A 22,044-nucleotide genomic window follows, 5' to 3' on the forward strand; every position below is an offset into this window, starting at 1 on the left:
AATGTGCGGCTGGTTTAGATCAATGGTGTTGTTGAGCGTCTGGATTAGTAAATGTCGTGATGTGTTTCATTAAGCAGTTCCACTTTACACCACTGATGGAAGCCCACAGTCTCATGCACTACGAATGCTGAATTAACCAGCAATACATGACCCCTACTATTGTTAGTTTGCCTTGTAATTACCATGGAATTAACAGACTAAAAATAAAGGTTCCAATAAGAACCAAAATGGTTTTGCAGCCTGATGTCATAGGTGAAACTTTGAAAGTGCCATAAAGAAAATCTCATTTTTTAGATTTGTAGAAAACTACCAATAACTAAGTTCCATTAACTTAGAAAAAGTTCACCCATGTATTGACTGATTGATTGGTTTATTGACAACTGATTCTTGATGGATGGTTGGATGTATGCCCTGACTAATTGCTTAATTGACAGTTCATGGCTGGGAGTTTTAGCTGATTTATTTATTTATTGATGCCAGATGGAGTGAGGGTGGATATTGGAGATTTTGGGTTGATTGATTGGAAGATTGACTGAAGCTTGAAAGAAATAAAGGAATAGCATTGTTATGGCCACGTCCCATGACGAGCACAGATGGGACGTGAATTTGCATCTTTTACTCCAAACCATCATCACTGTGTGAGATGACACCTCAGGGACCCGCGAGAGCACCAAAACACAGCTTCAATCACGCCACTCTCTCTGTGAGAGCGTTTCTAATCACACGCCTCTATTAACCCACATTTGCCTCTTTATTCTCATATGAACAGACCTGCTGATTACAAGCACTATGAGATTTTTTTTTTTACTACGGGGTGAGTGTGTATGATGGCATGCTAAACTTCATAATGGCCATGAGGAGATAAGTGTGTATAGAGTCTGAGAGGAAACACAGAGCAGTTTCTGAGGCTTACATGTTTTGAGAGGTTGGAGCTCTTGGAGTCGACATCATACCTGAAAAAACAAGAGAAGGACATATTGAGAAAGGACACACAACCAGAATAACTAGTATTTTATTTGTATAGTCATCAATTCTGTATTTATTGCTTGTGTAATATCAAATTATCTGTTGACCCTGTAGTTCTTTGAACCAACTCATTCCACACAATCAAAGCACATAACCAGCATAGCTTTCGACTTTGCCCACCATTTTGGATGAATCTTTGCACTAACCTAAGCACAATGCATTCTGGGACTGCTGCCAACCTTTTTAAAATGATGTCTGTGTATAGGCAGCTCTCACAAGGGTATATGGTAATCCTACATTTTCAAAATAGTTAAATGCAAAGGGCTGCAGAGTCACATGGCAACAGCTTTGAAATGATTTGGTCTGATATTTATGCATGATTTACCATTTCTTTAAAAATGAGAGTTTTAATCTCTTTGTCATAACTGGGGCAGCCAAATCAGAAACAAACCCAGCTATGTGCTAAGCATAATAATTGGCGTTCCCTTTAATTTCCAACTAATTTCAAAACCATTTTTTCATATTTTCCTTCATATAACTTTCACTGGTGTATACTGTATGTGTCTTGAGTGTTTGTAAATGTATGAATGAGGTGAATATGTTACATAAGAAGTCCCAAAAGGGACTGATGTTCTATTCAGCTATACATCTTCACATTCATAAATACTGCATGACCCTAATGGGAATAAAACCATACATTGACACAGGCTTAACCCTTAACACACACACACACACACACACACACACACACACACACACACACACACACACACACACACACACACACACACACACACACACACACACACACACACACACACACACACACACACACACACACACACACACACACACACAAACAAACAACTAGCCTGCTTTTAAACTCAAATACACACAATAACACACAACCACACCTGAGGAAACTGAGATTTGCTCTTTATCTAGGGAACAATTTCTACGCCCTCAAGGGAGCTTCTGGAAGGTGGTAAACTCATCATGGAAGAGAGGGTCTTGTCAGAGGTGTAAGTTGACTTTTTCTTTCGCCTACAGAGTATATTAACCATTCTTTTCTGTAATTTAATTGCTTTACAGAACGGCACCTTTTTTTTTTTTTTTTTACTAAAATGTAGCAACTTTCTTTTCTGAAATAATTTTTGGCTGACATAATCAAGGCCATATGGGTGAGAAAAAATAGCCAAAAATATAATTATTACACGGCTCTGTGGAATACTTGATTCTGATTGGTCAATCGTGCCATCCAGCGGTATGTCATCCCCCTATAACAACCAGTAAAAACTGATAACACAGGCTCATCTGGGTAACTGAAGTCGGCGCTTTACGCTTGCTAAGAATGGTTTTTCCTCGTGGAAGTTTTGCGTTTGGTGAGCTAATAAAATATTAAAACTCAAATCAATATTTTGTGTACAGTTATGTCTTCCAGGTATCACAGACTCACGCTCTCGTTTCATACAAACGCAGCTGCTGCCATTTTGCGACTATTAGGATTTTGGATTATTAGATAACAAACATGTACGATTTTAAAACAATTTAATTTCAAATCAATAACTTACAGTAACAATATCCCCATAATTGTTTATGTGGTGAAACATGGTGTAATCCGCTTTGCTGTCATTAATATATGATCAGGTCCTGATCACCCTGGCGGGGTTTATTCTGTGATAACTGGCTGGATGTACATGATCCCTTACATAACATCCATCATCCTGCACTTTTCCCCCTTAAATTCCCCCTTAGAAATGTTTCAGTCAGAAAATGTTCACATTATGGAAGTTAATTCATTGCAATTACGGCTTCACATATTTAACACTTTGCAGAACTCTCTTTTGGTAACCGTTCTTGACAGTGAGCAATACTTTTTCTTGGAAAATCTGTTCAGGCTCAAGTTGGGCTTTAAGTGAAGCACTCTAGGACATTGTGGCTTTAAGCCATTACAGTGGTTCTTCTAGCATGTTCCAGTATGTTTGGGGTAATTGTCCTGTAGGCGGATGTACTGAACTCTCTGTCCTCTTGCATACATGCAGCAGGTCTTTGCCTCAGGAGATTCCCGTACTTAGCACCATGCATTTTTTTCTATCCTGGAGTTTTCCAAGACCCTGCCGCAGAGGAACATCCCCAAAGCGTGAAGCTGCCACCACCCTTGTCCACTCTAGCGTGATGTTCTTCTCAGTTTGATGTGCTACTTTAGGAATATGCCAAACTGAGGCCCAAAAGCTCTTCAAAAAATAAATATGCTCTTAACTCAGAATCTTCTCCTTAACTGAGGCTCTCGTAAACCTTTGGGCAATGTAAAGTACCTAAAGTATGTTAAGCTCTAGCAGCGGATGTTTAGGTGCCAAAAATGGAAACTACTCTCCGCTTCCTTGTTTTTGTCCCAAAGTCTTGTTTTCAATTTGCATATGCAAATGGTCTATACCCTGTAAAGATTCTTTATCCTAGGCATGAAGTTTTTTTTTGGTAGGACGTTCAGTTTTGTATGGGCAGTTCTTCCAGGATTTTTCATCTTTTCAAATATAAACCTCTCTGTATACCTTTTATATATTTAAGCCTTGGAAATGTTCTCACATTCTTGTCATTATTCATGATCTAATTTCTACTCAGAATGATCTTCAGAATTCCAGCTCCTTGACCTTCATGGTCTTTTGTATTGCTGGAAATGCACAGGAACTCTCACTGACACAGATCCATGTATTCATATAAATGGACTCAAGCCAAGCAGTTACAGTACGTGACTTGGAGAATAATGTGTAGTAAAAACCCAATAATCTAAGTTATAATAAAGAGATGAATGCTTAAAAAAAAAAAATTTGTATTATGTTCTGGTCTTTTCTCAAATTAGTGCACTTTTTCAACAGTGCCTGGAAATTTCCATCTCAGACTGTCCAAAATGACATTGAAAGGATCCTTGTTCCCAGAAGTCAAATCCAAAGTACCATTCATTACACAAATAAACTAAAATGTGTGACCTAACACTAAGTTCACACCTCTAGAGTCAACTCCAAGGCTTTTAATACGAGTTCTAAAAATCACACCACTCAAGGCAAACATGAGTTGTAATGTGACATGAGATGCAGTGTTCTCAGAATATATATATATATATATATACAGTATATACAGTGAGGAAAATAAGTATTTGAACACCCTGCTATTTTGCAAGTTCTCCCACTTAGAAATCATGGAGGGGTCTGAAATTGTCATCGTAGGTGCATGTCCACTGTGAGAGACCTAATCTAAAAAAAAAAATCCAGAAATCACAATGTATGATTTTTTAACTATTTATTTGTATGATACAGCTGCAAATAAGTATTTGAACACCTGAGAAAATCAATGTTAATATTTGGTACAGTAGTCTTTGTTTGCAATTACAGAGGTCAAACGTTTCCTGTAGTTTTTCACCAGGTTTGCACTCACTGCAGGAGGGATTTTGGCCCACTCCTCCACACAGATCTTCTCTAGATCAGTCAGGTTTCTGGGCTGTCGCTGAGAAACACGGAGTTTGAGCTCCCTCCAAAGATTCTCTATTGGGTTTAGGTCTGGAGACTGGCTAGGCCACACCAGAACCTTGATATGCTTCTTACAGAGCCACTCCTTGGTTATCCTGGCTGTGTGCTTCAGGTCATTGTCATGTTGGAAGACCCAGCCTCGACCCATCTTCAATGCTCTAACTGAGGGAAGGAGGTTGTTCCCCAAAATCTCGCAATACATGGCCCCGGTCATCCTCTCCTTAAAGGGACTGTGTGTAGCTTTTTAGGTATTTTATTATCTAAAATCAATATTTTTATTAATAAATATGCCCTCAATGGTGTACAAATACCTATGCCAATGATCAGACTAATCCTCGTAAACGAAGAATTTATTATCTTTATATACATGGGACGGGTAGGTCCACGGTGGCTTCCATGTAGTTCCGCCATCTTGAAAAACTATAATAGCAGAGAGGGACAAAAAGTACTAGACCAACGCGTTTCCACAACGCGTTTTCGTTCAGAACCAGCGTCACGTGACTGAAGCCAGCAGAAGCGTTGGAGCAGAGCAGTGAGAGGCGCTTGTCACTGCCCGGCAAGTTTAAAAGGCTACACTGTACGGTTATTTATACACCGTTCATTCATACATATGCTGAGTCACAGGATAAGGAGTCCTCGTCGTCGAAAAAGTCCAAAATAGACCGTAAAAGGAAACGTGACCGGAGATTACAAAAACAAGGGTTAATGTCGGGATAGCTAATGCAGGAGAAAGCTTTCAGAAGAGACGCTGAAGTTGCCTGCTTTCTTCTCGACAGGTAAGTCAATGTTACGGTCTTAATTACAAGCTTTTTTTTCATTGCTTGGTTGTGTACTTTATTATATAGACAGTAGAACATTTATAGTTAAAAGTTAAACAGGCTCTTTGATGAATAGCAGCTATTGAGTACAGTAACGTTAGAGAAGGCTCTGATGATGATGATATCTAACAATGCACGTACTTCAAAAAATATAACGAGTAAAGAAGGCATTACTACTAATTACCATAGTTAATGTTTTTCACAGTCAGTAATTCATACTGTAGCATTCTTTTTTTCGTTGTTTCAAGTTTCAGTTTGTTTTAAATAACAAACCTGTTCACCCGAGGAAAAACTCGAAGTGCTATTATAAGACATCCTGTCATAGCTTTTTAGTACATAACGGCTACCGTAGATGCAACGCGCATTTAAAAAAGTGAGGCGCTGGAGAGCATTATTCGTTTGAATGCAAAATACAATTTCACCACTAGATGGGAGAAATTCCTACACACAGTCCCTTTAAAGGCACACTGTGAAGGAATTGTGTTTTTGTCAAACAGCGACCCCTAGAGTCGCTATGGAATACTTGAATACGTCGTAAATAATCGCTCTGATACACAGCTCTGATAATCGAAAGCTAGCTAGACATATGTGGAAATTATTGGACTGGTCTAATTATCAGCAATGGATGAATGAACAGCATGTAAAAAAATGACATACTACAAGCAAGCGCAACAACATACAACATAGAATGCAAACAAGTTTACAAATTTACAGATTTATTTACTGGCCACTTCATGCGTTTTCTCAGATCGGATAGCTATCTGATTTATAAAAAAAAATCCCTTTTACACCTGGTCACATAAATGTGTTTTTGCGAAACGGATTTAAATCCGATCTTCAATCCCCACGCTGTATGCAGATTTAATGGAGTGCACGTCACCGAAAGCAACAGATATGAGCTGCATTTTATTGATCATCAGCTAAAATTTCAAAATCAAAGACTGCAATAAGAGAGAGCAGTAACAGCCCTGGTAAGATCATTTCATTTCTTTACTTTTAATGATGATGATTGTGTGTTAAGCGTCTGCGACTTACTTTCACTTTGATTTGCGATAGTTTGCACGTTCTCTTGATGACTATGCTCAGTTGCTCATCTGAGGTGATGCGTGTTCCAGTAGCGTCGTCATATCTGGCAATAACATATAGCCTATAACACGCTCTCACACGTTTTTATTTTTAGCATTTTTGAGAGTACAATTTACATGTGGTTTCAACAACCAGATGCATTTACACTTGTCCAGTTTCGTCTGGAATGCGGCACAGACCTCCTCCTGAAGTGGTTTGAGCGGTCGGATTCAAATCCGTCTTGAATGCGTTTTTCGGAGGGCATTTACACCTGGTCTTTTCACGATCGGATAGCTATCCCATCTGAGAAAACGCATGAAGTGGCCAGGTGTAAACAGCCCCATGACAAAAACATATGCACGAAAGCCGAAAACAAACGCTGGTTGGCCTCTCACGTCCAAATTTGAGGAAGTGGTGGGGGAAGTGACGTATGCCGTAAAGCAGTCGAATTTTGTAGTTCTTTTTGTGCTCTGGTTACTACCCGAACCCCGAAGTTACATAGTGCCAGTAAAAGCGATACAGACCCCGTCAGGCTATGGCAGACGTGTCATTCAACCTATTGTAAGTCGATGTACCATCACAAGGGTCTTGGAAATATATTATGAAGGTTGAAAAGTTTCACAGTGTGCCTTTAATACAGTGCAGTCGCCCTGTCCCATGTGCAGAAAAACACCCCCAAAGCATGATGCTACCACCCCCATGCTTCACAGTAGGGATGGTGTTCTTGGGATGGTACTCATCATTCTTCTTCCTCCAAACACGTTTAGTGGAATTATGACCAAAAAGTTCTATTTTGGTCTCATCTGACCACATGACTTTCTCCCATGACTCCTCTGGATCATCCAAATGGTCATTGGCAAACTTAAGACGGGCCTTGACATGTGCTGGTTTAAGCAGGGGAACCTTCCGTGCCATGCATGATTTCAAACCATGACGTCTTAGTGTATTACCAACAGTAACCTTGGAAACGGTGGTCCCAGCTCTTTTCAGGTCATTGACCAGCTCCTCCCGTGTAGTTCTGGGCTGATTTCTCACCTTTCTTAGGATCATTGAGACCCCACGAGGTAAGATCTTGCATGGAGCCCCAGTCCGAGGGAGATTGACAGTCATGTTTAGCTTCTTCCATTTTCTAATGATTGCTCCAACAGTGGACCTTTTTTCACCAAGCTGCTTGGCAATTTCCCCGTAGCCCTTTCCAGCCTTGTGGAGGTGTACAATTTTGTCTCTAGTGTCTTTGGACAGCTCTGTGGTCTTGGCCATGTTAGTAGTTGGATTCTTACTGATTGTATGGGGTGGACAGGTGTCTTTATGCAGCTAACAACCTCAAACAGGTGCATCTAATTTAGGATAGTGGAGGTGGACATTTTAAAGGCAGACTAACAGGTCTTTGAGGGTCAGAATTCTAGCTGATAGACAGGTGTTCAAATACTTATTTGCAGCTGTATAATACAAATAAATAGTTAAAAAATCATATATTGTGATTTCTGGATTTTTTTTTTTAGATTATGTCTCTCACAGTGGACATGCACCTATGATGACAATTTCAGATCCCTCCATGATTTCCAAGTGGGAGAACTTGCAAAATAGCAGGGTGTTCAAATACTTATTTTCCTCACTGTATATATACACACACACACACACACACACACACACATATATATATGCTACACAATATACAACAGACAATGGTCCTTTTACCTCAAAATTTCTCAAACATGATCGCACCATTAAGCAAAAGTCTCCATTAGCTCCCCTTTTATTCTACTTCTTCATTCTGCTATTTAGTAGAAACAATTGATATATGAATAAAAAAAAAGTCTAGTTTCACACTCATTAGCTCCAACTTCCAAGACCATTAATGAATTCCACTATAAAGACATGAAAATGACAAAATACAAACAGCCACTCTTGTTCCCCTCCACTGAGAAACAAGACCCAGAAAATAAATTATGTGTGCATACGTAGAGACGCTCAGCATAGCCATTACAGCCGATTGTAGCGTAGTGTGCTGTCTGCCCACACACACAACAGACCCTGAAGGGAACGACACAAACAGCTTCCCATTTACACACTCTGACTAAACCGCATTATGCTTCTCTCTCCGAACACTATTTATAGCACCGCATGCACTGATGGGAATCTGTCAGTCTAACGTACACAAACATGCACGTAGGATTCAAACAGTCAGCACTGAAACATGACACATTTATCACAAACTGAATTGCTAATGCTAGAATTTGCTCAGATGAAGTAAGATCAAAATTTATACAGAGCAACAGGTTGCATTGTCGGATCTTAAATATATACATATTTCTTCAATGATAAAAAAAAAAATATATATATATATATATATTTTATCATTGAAGAAATTGTTGCCACCAGTACAACACTTGATGTTGTGATGCTAAGGTTGTGCGGGTGTAAGGCGTTGCTATGTTGATACTAGGTTCTGACTTATTTTTAACCAAGTTGCCACAGTGTTCTAGATGGTTGTGTATTGTCAGTTACCTACGCAGTTTCTGGTAAGTGGTTTCTAGATCGTCGTGTTCTGGGTAGTTGCTAAGGTGTTGCTATGTAGTTGCTAGGGAGTGCAGGGCTTTTGGTACAGCATTGTGTTCTGGGTGCCTGCTAAGGATTCTGGGTGGTTGCTAAGGTGTTGCCATGCAGTTGCTAGTAAGTGCTGGGTGGTTGCTAGAGCATTGTGTTCTGGGTGACTTCTAGAGAGTTCTGGGTGGTTGCCAAGGTGTTGCTATGGAGTTGCTAGTGAATGCTGGGTGGTTGCTAGATAATTGTTAGGTGGTTGCTATAGTGTTAGGGTGGTTGCTAGGGCGTTCTAGGTGGTTGCTAAGGCGTCACTAGTGAATGCTGGGTGGATGCTAGAGCGTTGTGTTCTGGGTGGTTGCCAAGGTGTTGCTATGCAATTGCTATTGAGTGCTGGGTGGTTGCTAAAGCATTGGGTTCTGGGTGGCTGCTAGGGAGTTCTGAGTGGTTGCTAAGGCATTGCTATGAAATTGCTATAATGCTGAGTATTGCTAGAGAATTGTTAGGTGGTTGCTATAGTGTTCTTGGTGGCTGACTGATAGGAAGTTCTGAGAGATTGCTAAAGCATTGCTATGGTAGTGAGTGCTGGGTGGTTGCTATGGTGTTAGAGGTGGTTGCTAGGGCAGTGTTTCTCAACTCCCAGAAAGATTTAGATGAGAAACATTGTGTCAAGAGTGTTTCTGGATGGTTGATAGTGTGTTCTGGGTTGCTGAGTGAGCTCAGAGTGGTTGCTAAGGCATTGCTCTGCAATTACTAGTACTGGGTGGTTGCTACTGTAAAGTGTTGCTAGGTGGTTGCTATAGTGTAACGGGTGGTTGCTAGAGTATTTCTAGATGGTTAATTGTGCATTCTGGCTGGCTGTAACAGAGTTCTAAGGGTTGCTAATGCATTGCTATGCATTTGATAGCAAGCTCTGGGTGGTTGATAGAGTGTTGCTAGGTGGTTGCTATGGTGTAAGGAGTGGTTGCTAGGTTGTTTCTAGATGGTTGATCATATGTTCTGGGTGGCTGTTAGGAAGTTCGGAGAGATTGCTAAGGAGTTACTATGCAGTTGCTAGTGAGCATTGGATGGTTTTTAGAGTGCTGCTAGGTGGTTGCTGTGCTTCTGCACAGAAATGTAATAGCACACTCTTCTTCAACAAGCTGCATGATTTCCTACACAGCTTTAAGCATTATACATGAAGCCCAAACGCTGTGGGGCGAATGATGTGCCAGAGTGTAACACTCAGTGTCAGGAGTTTGTATAAATCTACTCTAAATATTCCCAAAAGTAATAGTAATGCTTGCTCAAGAAGGAATACAGTGGTTGGTTCCAAAATCAATGATGGGAGACTTTGAGCTGGGCTTTAATTAGATTACGGTCTTATGAGGGGACTTCACGCGTGCCTGTTTCTCATTATGGAGAAAGAACAGCATTATTAAAGCACAGACAACATGAATCATTCTCTTCTGCCCTGTCACAGCACAATGGAGAGATAAAGACATAAAGAGAGAAAGAAAAAAGAGAGAGGACAAGAAAAGCAACAAATATTGAAGGGTCTCTGAATCGTAAAATATCTCTAGGGTTACATATAGCTCTACCTCACATATATCTATTTATCATCTGTCTGCCTCTTCTATTCGTTTGCGGGGCTCAATCCCCTTGTTGTCATGGTGACGTGCCATGTCATCCTCATCATTGGTGCTTTGGTTTCGCTATCGTCTCGGAGGCACTGCCCACGCGACCTCGTGACCCCCTCTCATGTCTGCTGCAGATTTACAGACCCAGTATGACAGGCCGTCGAGCGGGGACACCGATCCACAGCGACAAAACACACACACACTCTGCCTACAGCCATACACACTCATGCTGAAGCCTAAAGACACACAAACAAATTCCTCACACACACTTGGGCCAATGGATACAGAATGACTCATATCTGTTCTAAAATACAACCATAAATGCCTAAATACACACATACAACACATTTAGACAGGCACAAAACTATAACAAATATTAGCGCATACACACATACACAAAGGTGAAATGTATACTACAACACCCTTTGGAAAGATCCAAGATTTGGACATACATCCAAAATTATTTATTGTAATTACGGATACAATGATCCTGATTTAAAACAAAATTTAAGATAAAAAAATCTTAATTGAAATAAAGCTGAAAAAATCCTGCCTTGGCAACTAACTGAAATAAAATAAGATTACTTTGAAGCACTAAAATTAAACTTAAAATTTAAACTGAAATAAGAATTAAATAAAGCTAAATATAAATATTAAAAAACTAATACAAATGAAAAGAAAGACTAATTCAAAATGTTAATAAATAATAGTAAGTAATATATATATTAATAAATAATATATAATAATAAATTATAAATAAATTATATATATATATTATACTATTATTAGTATAAAAACGATTATAAAACTCTAAAATTAGTCATTTTAAACTCAGCAAGTGAATTTATGTATCACAAAACTACAATGTACAGTATGAAAACTAGGTATTCATTTTAGGACGAAATTTGTTTTTAAACTCAGAATTATTGTTTTTAAGATTGCCTTTTCAGTCAAATAACGCTCACTTTTCATAAATGTAAAAAAGGGAACTGAGTGTGCACAATTAAATATCCAGTATTGAATGAATAGAAAAAAAAGTCTAATATACACCAGCACAGTCGTACATCACACCCTGTCATCACGGAAAGCGACCCTAAATGCTTATAAAGCAAATCAGCAAATGTGTTAGTGAGCTATAATTCTTATTTCTGGTTTTTCTGTTAGGGTCGCAGGCTGCTCTCTTGACTGTACAGAATGTGTGACTCATGAGAAGGGGTTTTAGTTGTGACATCTGCTTATAGAAGTGCACAAAACATACACTGACAGTTCTCTTATGGTTGGGTTTACAGTAGCTGACACATCTGTCGTTAAAGTGTCACTCCAGTGTTTGATGTACTGAGATGTCATGCCTAATAATAGTGTGAATTAGAAATTTTACAATTAAAGTTCTTGTCCAAGTTGAAGTTTAATATATTCACCAATAAGACAGGTTTAATAAATGTTTATGTACTCTACTTATTAATTTGCACCAAAACTTCTTTTTCAAAATGAATTTGAAAAATAAAAAATTAATTAGTGACTGAAGCTGGTGAAAAATGGGTTTTAATGACCTTAAAAGTTCGATTAAACCATCAAAATATGAGGAAACTATTTTATATTTTTTAAATATCTTAAATATGGGAGAAGAATAAAACACTAAACTTGGTTAAGGTATTTATCTGACAAAATCATTGGCAAAATAGGCCAACTACAGCTACAGGGTTTTTTTTTTTTTTACTATGAAAAATGACTACATACAACATACATTGACTACAACATAAGTTATTAATATTTTGCTGGTTTTCTCATGTTTTTGCATGTGTTCATACTTTGTATGACAGCCTGGCCAAAAAATATCCACTCAATTTGGCACAAATAAATCAACTGACTCAACTATAATTGCACAACTATGCAAAATGAAAACAAAATATTTAACACATTTTCAATATTTCAGTATTCAATAATTGAATAAACGGTGAACATGTCAATTTTTCTAGGCCAGACATTAGCTTTGGCTGCATTTACAGTAGTGGCCAAAAGTGAAGGGATATCTATTGATACTTACAGATCAAACCTTATGTTCTGTCTTTCTTCAAAGAAGTAGTCCAATACGAATTTGCGCACAAAATCTGGGTTCAAAGTGTTATCGATAACTTCCGTCCGCCCAAACTGAAAAACAAAGGATGGTCAATTGAAATGATTTACATCAACATATTTTTATTTTAATCCACCCTCTTAAACACTTTTTTTTTTTTTTTAAACCAAGGTTCTCACAATCTTGAGGTAGCCTTCATTTTAATAGTGTGATTTCTAGACCTGGAAAAGTCATGTAAATTAATAAAAATCACTGTCGGCTGTGCGTCGTTAATCACCTTCATTTGCACCTGTATTTAAGTTCCCTTGTTTCTGTTCATTGCTGTCGAATCTCGTCTATGTGTTTCACTACTCTTACTCTGTGTATTACCCTGTGGATTTATTAAAGACTGCCTAATTATCTTCATCTTCGTGTTCATGTGTATTATACCAGCACAATCCGAGCAAGCTCTAAAATATTTTATCAAAATTTTGTGCCAAACACGTATGTTATCAAATCAAAACAGATGGAGTGGCTGATTCAGTACATATTTTAAACTAGTTCAAGTTCTACAGTCACATTTATTGCTGTTTGGCAATTTTTTACAGGTGAAATCCAGTCATTTCAATAGGATTCCACATGATCAGGATCTTCCCAAGAAAGTGACTTCTGTGTGAACTGTGATTCCTGCATCTCTACACTAATATCTATACAATGAACCGTTTTCGCCCTTGAAATTTCACTAATTTGACCACACCTTCATTAATTATCATTAACCAAGTGTATATGACAATTTTGTAAAGTTTGTCGAATCCTCTTTTATTTCTAAGCTTTCTTTTCTTTATCGGAGCAATCAGCAGGACTTTATTTGTACGTTCTAAGTGCAAATACAAGTTTTCAATGTTTACTACATACCAGGCACAGTGCCAGGATTCTAGTTTTGGATGGGCCAGACCAATTGTGGGTGGGCCTCAAATTAAAAACGTTATCAAATCACTGTTTAACCTAATAAAAATGACTGACTAATATACTGTTATATTTTACTGTTAATAATTGTAATAGCTTGATGTTCTTTAAATATTTTGTTGCACTGTAAAAAGTTTCGGTGCATAGGACGGACCTATCCGTGATCGCTCTCCTTGGTTCTGACCAAAGAAGAGTGCTTTGGAATCTCTATTACGCATCATACCTGGCTGTGCTTTATGAAGGACTAAAAATGACAGAACGAAAAATAAATAAATAAATAAATAAAAGTAGAAATAAATAAATAAATGCAGAAATAATAGTAAAAATAAATACATTTTGGTAATATAAATGGCTATTTCTGTATTTTTACATGTATTTATTTATTTATTTATGCATTTCTATATGTATTTATTTATGTATTTATACATTTATTTATATATTTATGTATTTATATATTTATTTATTTATATATTTATATATGTATTTATTTATACATTTATTTATTCCTACATTTATTTATTTCTGTATTTCCACATTTCTGCATTTATTTATTTCTGTATTTCCACATTTCTACATTTATTTTTCCCTGCGCATGTATGCTAATTGACCAATGGCTAACCACACCCCCTCCACTCACTCAGTCAACTTTCGGTAACAGGCGCTATGGCAGCTGTCACAGTAGGAGACATTTCACAGGAGGCAATTGATGATTTTTTGGAGACAGAAAGATTATATATCATCTCGATGTCACCAAAAGGGCCTTAAATATGCATTGGAGGGTTATATTAATAATTTTATTGTTGAGAAGGTCGATAAGCTCCAGAACAAAGATTTACAGTTCACAGTGTAAACGTTATAGTTTGGTGCTATTTCGCTTCAAACGCTCGCTTTATACGCGCGTCCTATTCGCTTTGGATTCAAAATGTTCAAGCGTCGAAATAGACGCGGATACGCGCAAATTTGACGCTCTATTCGCGTTTGGTGGGAGCGCAGAATAATGAACAGGCTGCAATGTCAAGATTGCATTGCTGGAATGTGTGTGTGTGTGTGTGTGTGTTAGAGAGCGGGCGCCGGGGCGCGATCGAACAGTGGAAACATAAAAACATACTCCATTTTGTTCATACAGGAGGACAGAATTAAAACTGCAAAGTGTTTAGCCTACTTATATTTGTGTAAAACACAACATTGTGCTTTTGTCAAACTGTAACCTACAACTGTCACCCAACCAAAATCACACACACACGCTGTTTAAAAGCCAAAATGACAAGAAAAAACATAAAAACGAATGAAAACTGATAACCGCAATGCATTGCAATGGACGAGGAAGCAGAGAATGTCCAAGTGTATTGGGTTAGCTATGCGTACTGTGATTGGCTCATCGTGTTTGGGGGCGTGGCTTAGCCATTGGTCAATTAGCATACATGCGCAGGGAAAAATAAATGTAGAAATGTGGAAATACAGAAATAAATAAATGTAGAAATGTGGAAATACAGAAATAAATAAATGTAGAAATGTGGAAATACAGAAATAAATAAATGTAGGAATAAATAAATGTATAAATAAATACATATATAGATATATAAATAAATAAATATATAAATACATAAATATATAAATAAATGTATAAATACATAAATAAATACATATAGAAATGCATAAATAAATAAATAAATACATGTAAAAATACAGAAATAGCCATTTATATTACCAAAATGTATTTATTTTTACTATTATTTCTGCATTTATTTATTTATTTCTACTTTTATTTATTTATTTATTTATTTTTCGTTCTGTCATTTTTAGTCCTTCATAGTGCTTTAGCGCATCTCTCTATAGACCTGAGGCCTATAGACTGTAAAAGTGGTCAGGAATCTAATATTTCCCCAAAACATAGTTTAGTTCTGCTCGTATAACATGAGGCCGAATATTTCACAATTATGTTTAATTGTTTTAAAGGAACACTCCACCGTTTTTTCATATTAAACTATGTTATTCCCTTAACTAAGACGAGTTGATACATACCTCTCTCGTCTCAGTGCGTGTACTCAATCGCTCTGGCGCGCGGCGACACTTTGATAGCACTTAGCTAAGCTTACCCGCTTAGAAAAGCGCCACGTTTTATTTTGTGTCACCATACTTGGTCGTGTAACTACTCGTGTAACTGTATTTAAATAGGGAAAACGTGGAGGTGTTTGGTCGCTTCTAACTTCATCTCTGTTTGGATCCTAATGAATGAACTATGCTAAGCTATGCTGAACTATGCTAAGTGCTATCAAAGTGTCGCCGCGCGCCAGAGTGATTGAGTACACGCACTGAGACGAGAGAGGTATGTATCAACTCATCTTAGTTAAGGGAATAACATAGTTTAATATGAAAAAAACGGTGGAGTGTTCCTTTAAGTTTTCAACAATACAGATCAACAACACTGCCCGACAGTTTCAATCAAATCTGGTCATAAGTGGCAATAGACCTGTTTGACGATTTCATACAACATTCATTCTTTCAATTTCATTAACAACAGACTGAGCTTGGCTTATTATACATAGAAGATGCATTAAAATGTAGCCTATAGGCTACTACGAGATTATAACTAATACAATAGGCTACCGCCAATTCACGGTCATCCACGAAGATTAACAGCTACATCCGATCCTGAACCTCACTGTCTGCTGAACTTGCGCAGAAACAACAAAATAGACATAACCAGCTTTTTAAAATTGTTTTGAAAACTCGACTGGTGCTAGGTGACATCACCTCGCCCCACAGGACCCACAACGAGCTGTATTTAAATGCTTCGTTTATAATAGGGAGGACGTCTTAAGCTATGAAACTTTGAAAACTAAACATTTAGACTATTTTAGCACAAATTGTGAGCTTATTTGCCAATTTTTAATGATTCTTGACAAAATTAAAATATATTAAAAGTTTTTGTTTTGTTTTTTTGAAGAAGAAAAGTTTTGGGTGGGCCTGTTGAAAAGTGAATAACGCTGTGCCTTCTACATACACCTCCTACTTTCTTGCTACCTTCAACACCGTTCATATGGAGGTCAAAGAGGCACATGACAGCATTGAGAGGTGCGTTATAGCCTTGACATGAATCATGTAAAAGGGACTTAACGTTTTAATTAGCCGACTTGAAAAGTGGGCTGGAGCTGTCTTGATACAAGCGTGGGCGAGAATGTTATTACATCTCCTGAGTGGCTTATCATATTTCACCAGCTAGTGATTGAAGTTAATAAATACACAGTCCTCTTAATGGGGCTTTAGAAAGCCTGATGTTTCCCGTTATTAGCTGGGAAGGCAAAAATATGAAGAACTGATCGACACAGAAAGCCAAAAATAATTGAGATTATTACCCTGAGAATATTCCAACCCCACATTTACATGTATGAATATTTATGCGACCAAGGGTCTGCCAAGGCCCTTCAAGGGGTCAATACGACTAAGCCAGATTGTTTCACTCACCTCTCTCCACTCTTTGTTGCCAATGGCTTGGGTGTACAGCACACAGACTGCAGAGAGAAAAAAAAATTGGGTTACACAAAGGCAGAGAATTTTTCAAATACCAGAAGACCTTTGACATTCTTAACTCAGATGTGTAGTGTGTGATCTTGTGGTCTGTATTTGAAGAGAAACAGCTTAGAACCAGAGTGGGGGAATGCGATGAGATAAAAATCTCACTGGATGAGCTACAAAGCTGCCATTTTCAACTCACCCTCATGCCGTTCTAAACCTGTATTACAATCTTTAAAAAAAATAAGATATTTTGAAGAATGTTGGTAATCAAGCAGTTTTAGTGCCCATTGACTTCCACTGTATGAAAAAAGCCATTTTTCTAAATATCTTTCTGTTTTTCACAGAAGAATGAAATTCATAGACTTTTTGAATGTATCGAGGGCGGGTAAATTATGAGAAAACCAACCCTTTTAATAATAAAAATAAAAACTAAATAGCAGAGTGTCTATTTACATCAAGTGCCAACAGGTCTCCTTGAGGCTATTTAGACTAACTTCGCCTATAATTGTCTGATTGAGCCAGACAAAATTATAAATGAAGTAGAGCAAGGCGGGTAGTGTTAGTGTTTGACGTGACCGACCCAAGTTTCTGAAACTCATTCTTCTCCCTTTTCCCATCGCATATCAGCTCAGAGAGGCGTTAATTTGAAATACAATGAAGAAAATATTTGAAAAGTGGAAATAAAGTGCTTAATGGCTACTTAATAGAGAAAATAAAGCATTTAGTGGCTATTTAATTGGCCTATTATTGGAATTGGATGTGGTGTCCTCATAAAAAAAAACAATAAAAAAAAACACATTTGTACCAGATTTCATGTGCAAATTCATGCACACAGTTAGTGAATGAGACCCAATGTCCTAGAGCTGTGGGTAGAGAAAAATGGCTACAGAATGTCCATGTGTGTGTGTGTGTTTGTTTTTGCAATCCAGAAACGTAAAGCCTAAGGCAACACTACTGAAAAATGCATTTTTCATTTCTTATAACTGAGCGTGTGTACATTTTTCTATGTGTGTCATGGTTAATGGTAACACTAAGAGACTCGGCCAACAGTACTCAGCATAATTAAGATGGGGGCTCAGCACAAGTGCCCACTTGCATGAATGCAAGGACCCTGTCAGCTGGCCAGGAAGACCTGCCGTCTATTCAGTCCAGCCGATCATGAACAGAACCAGTAAGAAAACAAATGGCAATAACATGAAAATAAAAAGACACTTACAAAAGGTCAAGCATAGCTACAGCAATGCATGAAAGCGAAACAGGTGGAATAGTGGACAAACAAATCTGAAAGAAAAGAGAAAGCAGGCAAGAAAAAAAATTAAGCAGGACAGTAAGAAAAGTACAAGCATTAGAAGTATGGAAATCAATACATATAATGAACATAATAGCAGGGTGATTGAAAGCAGAGCTGCTCACTCTTCCTGTTTCCTGTTCACACATGCACATGGCACAAAAGGAAACAGATGCTCAGCACTCATTGTTCTAGTTATTGTTCTCCCCCCGTTTGCCAGTAAACACACCTGATCAATAAATACAAAGTGTTTTCAAAGATTTGATGTCAGATTTGAGTGAATATAGTAATAAAGAATCCTACAGTATATAGGAATGTAGCAAATGAATGGGTGAATGAGTGAATGAATAGGTGACTAAGAAAGTCAATAAAGAAATGAGTGAAAAAGTGAGTGAGAAGAAATGTGAGAAAAAGATATGAAAAAGTTTGTGAATGAGAGAGATAGAGAATAAAGGGGTGGTTGATTATGATTTCACTTTTTTAATTTTAGTTAGTGTGTAATGTTGCATAAACAACATCTGCAAAGTTTAAAGCAAAGGAAGATATTAGCTTTTAAAGAAATCGTTTTTTTAAGGACTACAACAAACGGCTGGTAGGGACTACACAACATTTCTCCAGGGTTAGTGACATCACTAACCCTGAAATGTACATAAACCACGCCCCCGGGAGTGCAATTTATAGATTATCATGACAGAATATGCTAATCAATGACTAGAAGATAACGACACATAAGCTACATAAATTCATCAACTAACCATTCAGAAATGTCCTGTTGCTTCTACATGTCACTTTTTCTTGATTCTCTCCATCATTGTCTGACTCCGGTTTGAACATAAAAGGCTAAAAGTTTTTGACATTTTCAGTGCATGTCTGTGTGAGGTAAAAAGACACAAGCTCTCGAAGCTCCGCCCACTGTGTCAGGAGCAGAAGCTCATTTGCATTTAAAGGGACAGACACAAAAACGATGCGTTTTTGCTCACCCTCAAAAAGTGACAACTTTAACATGCTATGTAAGGGATAATGTATAGCGAGGCGGTTGTTATAGCGAATTACAACTCCGACAGGCTGAACGGGACCCCGACGCGAAGGGGTCTTGAATCAGCCTGAAGGGGTTGTTATTCGCTATAACAGCCGCCTCGCTATACATTATCCCGCTTATTACATGGCTACCTAAAAAATAAATAAATAATTTGACACAAATTGATTTAAAAATGATTGTATTGCTTCCGCTAAAGAAAATAGTCCGTTCCGAGTCCATAGCAACGCTGTTTTTCATGGCAACGGTGTGTTATACTTCACAGCGGTCTGTTATCAAGAAATAACAGACCGCATTCTACATTGGAATTCAGCCAAGCCATGTAATATATAAAAATATCTGTGGGGTATTTTGAGCTAAAACTTCACATTCACACTCTAAGGACATCAAAGACTTATTTTACATCTTGTGAAAAGGGCATTATACCACCCATTTAAGGGGATGGATGGATGGATAAATTAATTTTACTCTGTTACTGTACGTTTCGTGTTACTGTGTGAATGAGTGAGCGAATGAATTAAAGTTTGAGGGAATCAGTGAAAGTTGAGCGAGTGAGTGAGTGAGTGAGTGAGTGAGTGAGTACTATTCAAAATGTTGGGGTCCGTAAGTTTAAAATTTCTTTTTTTTTTTTTTTTTTTTTTGAAAGAATACCTATATGGTCACCAAGGCTGCATTTATCTGATATATAAAAAAACAGTAAAAACAGTAATATTGTGAAATTTTATTACAATTTAAAATAACTTTTTCTATTTTGATATATTTCATAAAGTAATTCCTGCACAGATAGACCCCAAGTGGTGCTCAAGAACTTTCCCTTTTGGCTAGATAAGTGAATGATTTGCTGTAAGCAGTCTGCAGTGCGCTTTCAGAAACCCTTCATCTTCCCCAGCTCCACCTGTATGATCTGCTACAGGTTTTTTTTTTCATGTATGTTATATGTGCAGCAGCAGCATTCAGATTCAGATTCAGATTCACTTTATTAGCCATTTGCAGTGTAAAACCACATTGGAAAAAATGTACAAGGAGCTCAAAGTGCAATGTCGACACATAAGATGACACAACATAAAAAACAGACAAGCAAGTGCCACATAAAGACTTAAAAGTAAAATACTGTACATTAAAAGTCTATACAAAAAATTAAAATGCCTGGTTTAAAGTGCTTTGTTTAAAGTGATCACAGCTTGGGGAAAGAAACTATTTAAATGGCGATCAGTAGAACATTTGACAGAGCGATACCTTCTCCCTGAGGGAAGCATTTCAAAAAAGGCCCCTGCAGGATGGCCTGAGGCATCATTAGCAAGTTGTAAAGCTCGGTTCAAGAGTCTAGCTTTATATGTGGCCTCCAGGAGCGGCAAAGTGCAGCCAATGGTCCTGCTGGCTGAGCGAACCACTTTGTTCAAAGCCTTCTTCTCTTTCAGAGTGAGATTACCAAACCATACATTAATACAACTGGTTAGGACACTCTCAATTACACAATAGTAAAAGTTCAAAAGAATCTTAGTATTTTGAGTAAACTCTCGAAGCCTACGTAAAAAGAAGAGGCGCTGTCTCGCATTCTTAGCAATGTTAGTCGTATTAGAGCTCCAATTCAAGTCGTGAGAAAGAGTCACACCCAAGAATTTACATTTCTCAACAATCTGCACATCAGAATCATGGATAGTAATGTCTTACATGCTCACAGCAATGTCTGTGAATGTATTGATAGTAGCAAGTCTCAGTACTAAGCAGGGTTGGGCCTGGTTAGTACTTGGATGGGAGACCGCCTGGGAATACCAGGTGCTGTAAGCTTTTTGTAAAAAAAAAAAAAAAAAAAAAAAGAGTCTCTGAGTTTCTTCAAAAAGCCAATTTTTGGCAGCTTACGGACATACCTCCTTGAGCGTGCCCGATCTTGTCTGATCTCAGAAGCTAAGCAGGGTCGGGCCTGGTTAGTTCTTGGATGGGAGACCACCTGGGAATTCCAGGTTCTTTAAGCTTTTACTTCACTAATGTTCTAACCTTTTAAATAGCACGTTTTTGGCAGCAGACACAATATTCTCAATTCTTACTGTTTTTGCTCTTATTTTGTCAACAAAAATAGTTCCAAACGAAGCAGGAAAATTACGTCTCCCAGCAACTCAGTGTTTTGTCTTTTGAAACATTCACCGTTTTTGAATGAATCGGGTGAGTCAATGATTCAGTGACCCATTCAATGACCCATGACCCATTCAGTTGACCCTAGCTTCAGTGTCATACGATCCTTCAGAAATCATTGTAATATGCTGATTTGGTTGTGAAGAAACATTTATTATTATCAACGTTGAAAACAGTTGTCCTACTTTAAATCAATTATTTTGTGGAAAGGGAAAGACAACATCCAGTAAAAGGATTCTTGGATGAATAGAAAAGTTCAAAAGAACAACATTGAATTGAAATAGAAAACTTTTGTAACATTATACATGTCTTTCTTTCTTTCTTAAACAACAACTTTTGAATGGCAGTGTATTCATGAATGAGTGAGTGTTAGAATAAATATGTCTGCATCTTCTTTTCTATCTATCTAATCATGTATTGTACACCCTGTTAGTCACATGCTCATAAGACATGTGCTAGTCATTATACATAAGGAGCAATGTTGCATACGATATAATTATGAATGAGTTATTTGTCTCTCTATGG

General features: G+C 37.7%; 1 protein-coding gene across 1 annotated transcript in view; it reads right to left on the minus strand.

Annotated features, from left to right (window-relative positions):
* The window catches only part of LOC311081015 (copine-8), a 138,321-nt gene that overhangs the window by 64,838 nt on the left and 51,439 nt on the right, over positions 1 to 22,044 (minus strand). The window contains exons 3-5 of the mRNA XM_084111354.1: positions 17,015 to 17,061; positions 12,575 to 12,678; positions 914 to 953 (exon numbers count right to left, since the gene is read on the minus strand). Of these exons, the coding sequence (XP_083967480.1) occupies positions 914 to 953; positions 12,575 to 12,678; positions 17,015 to 17,061 (191 nt within the window). The remainder of the gene's footprint in view (positions 1 to 913; positions 954 to 12,574; positions 12,679 to 17,014; positions 17,062 to 22,044) is intronic.

The sequence above is a fragment of the Abramis brama genome (assembly GCF_963993115.1).
Source record: "Abramis brama genome assembly, chromosome: 4".
NCBI lineage: Eukaryota > Metazoa > Chordata > Actinopteri > Cypriniformes > Leuciscidae > Abramis > Abramis brama.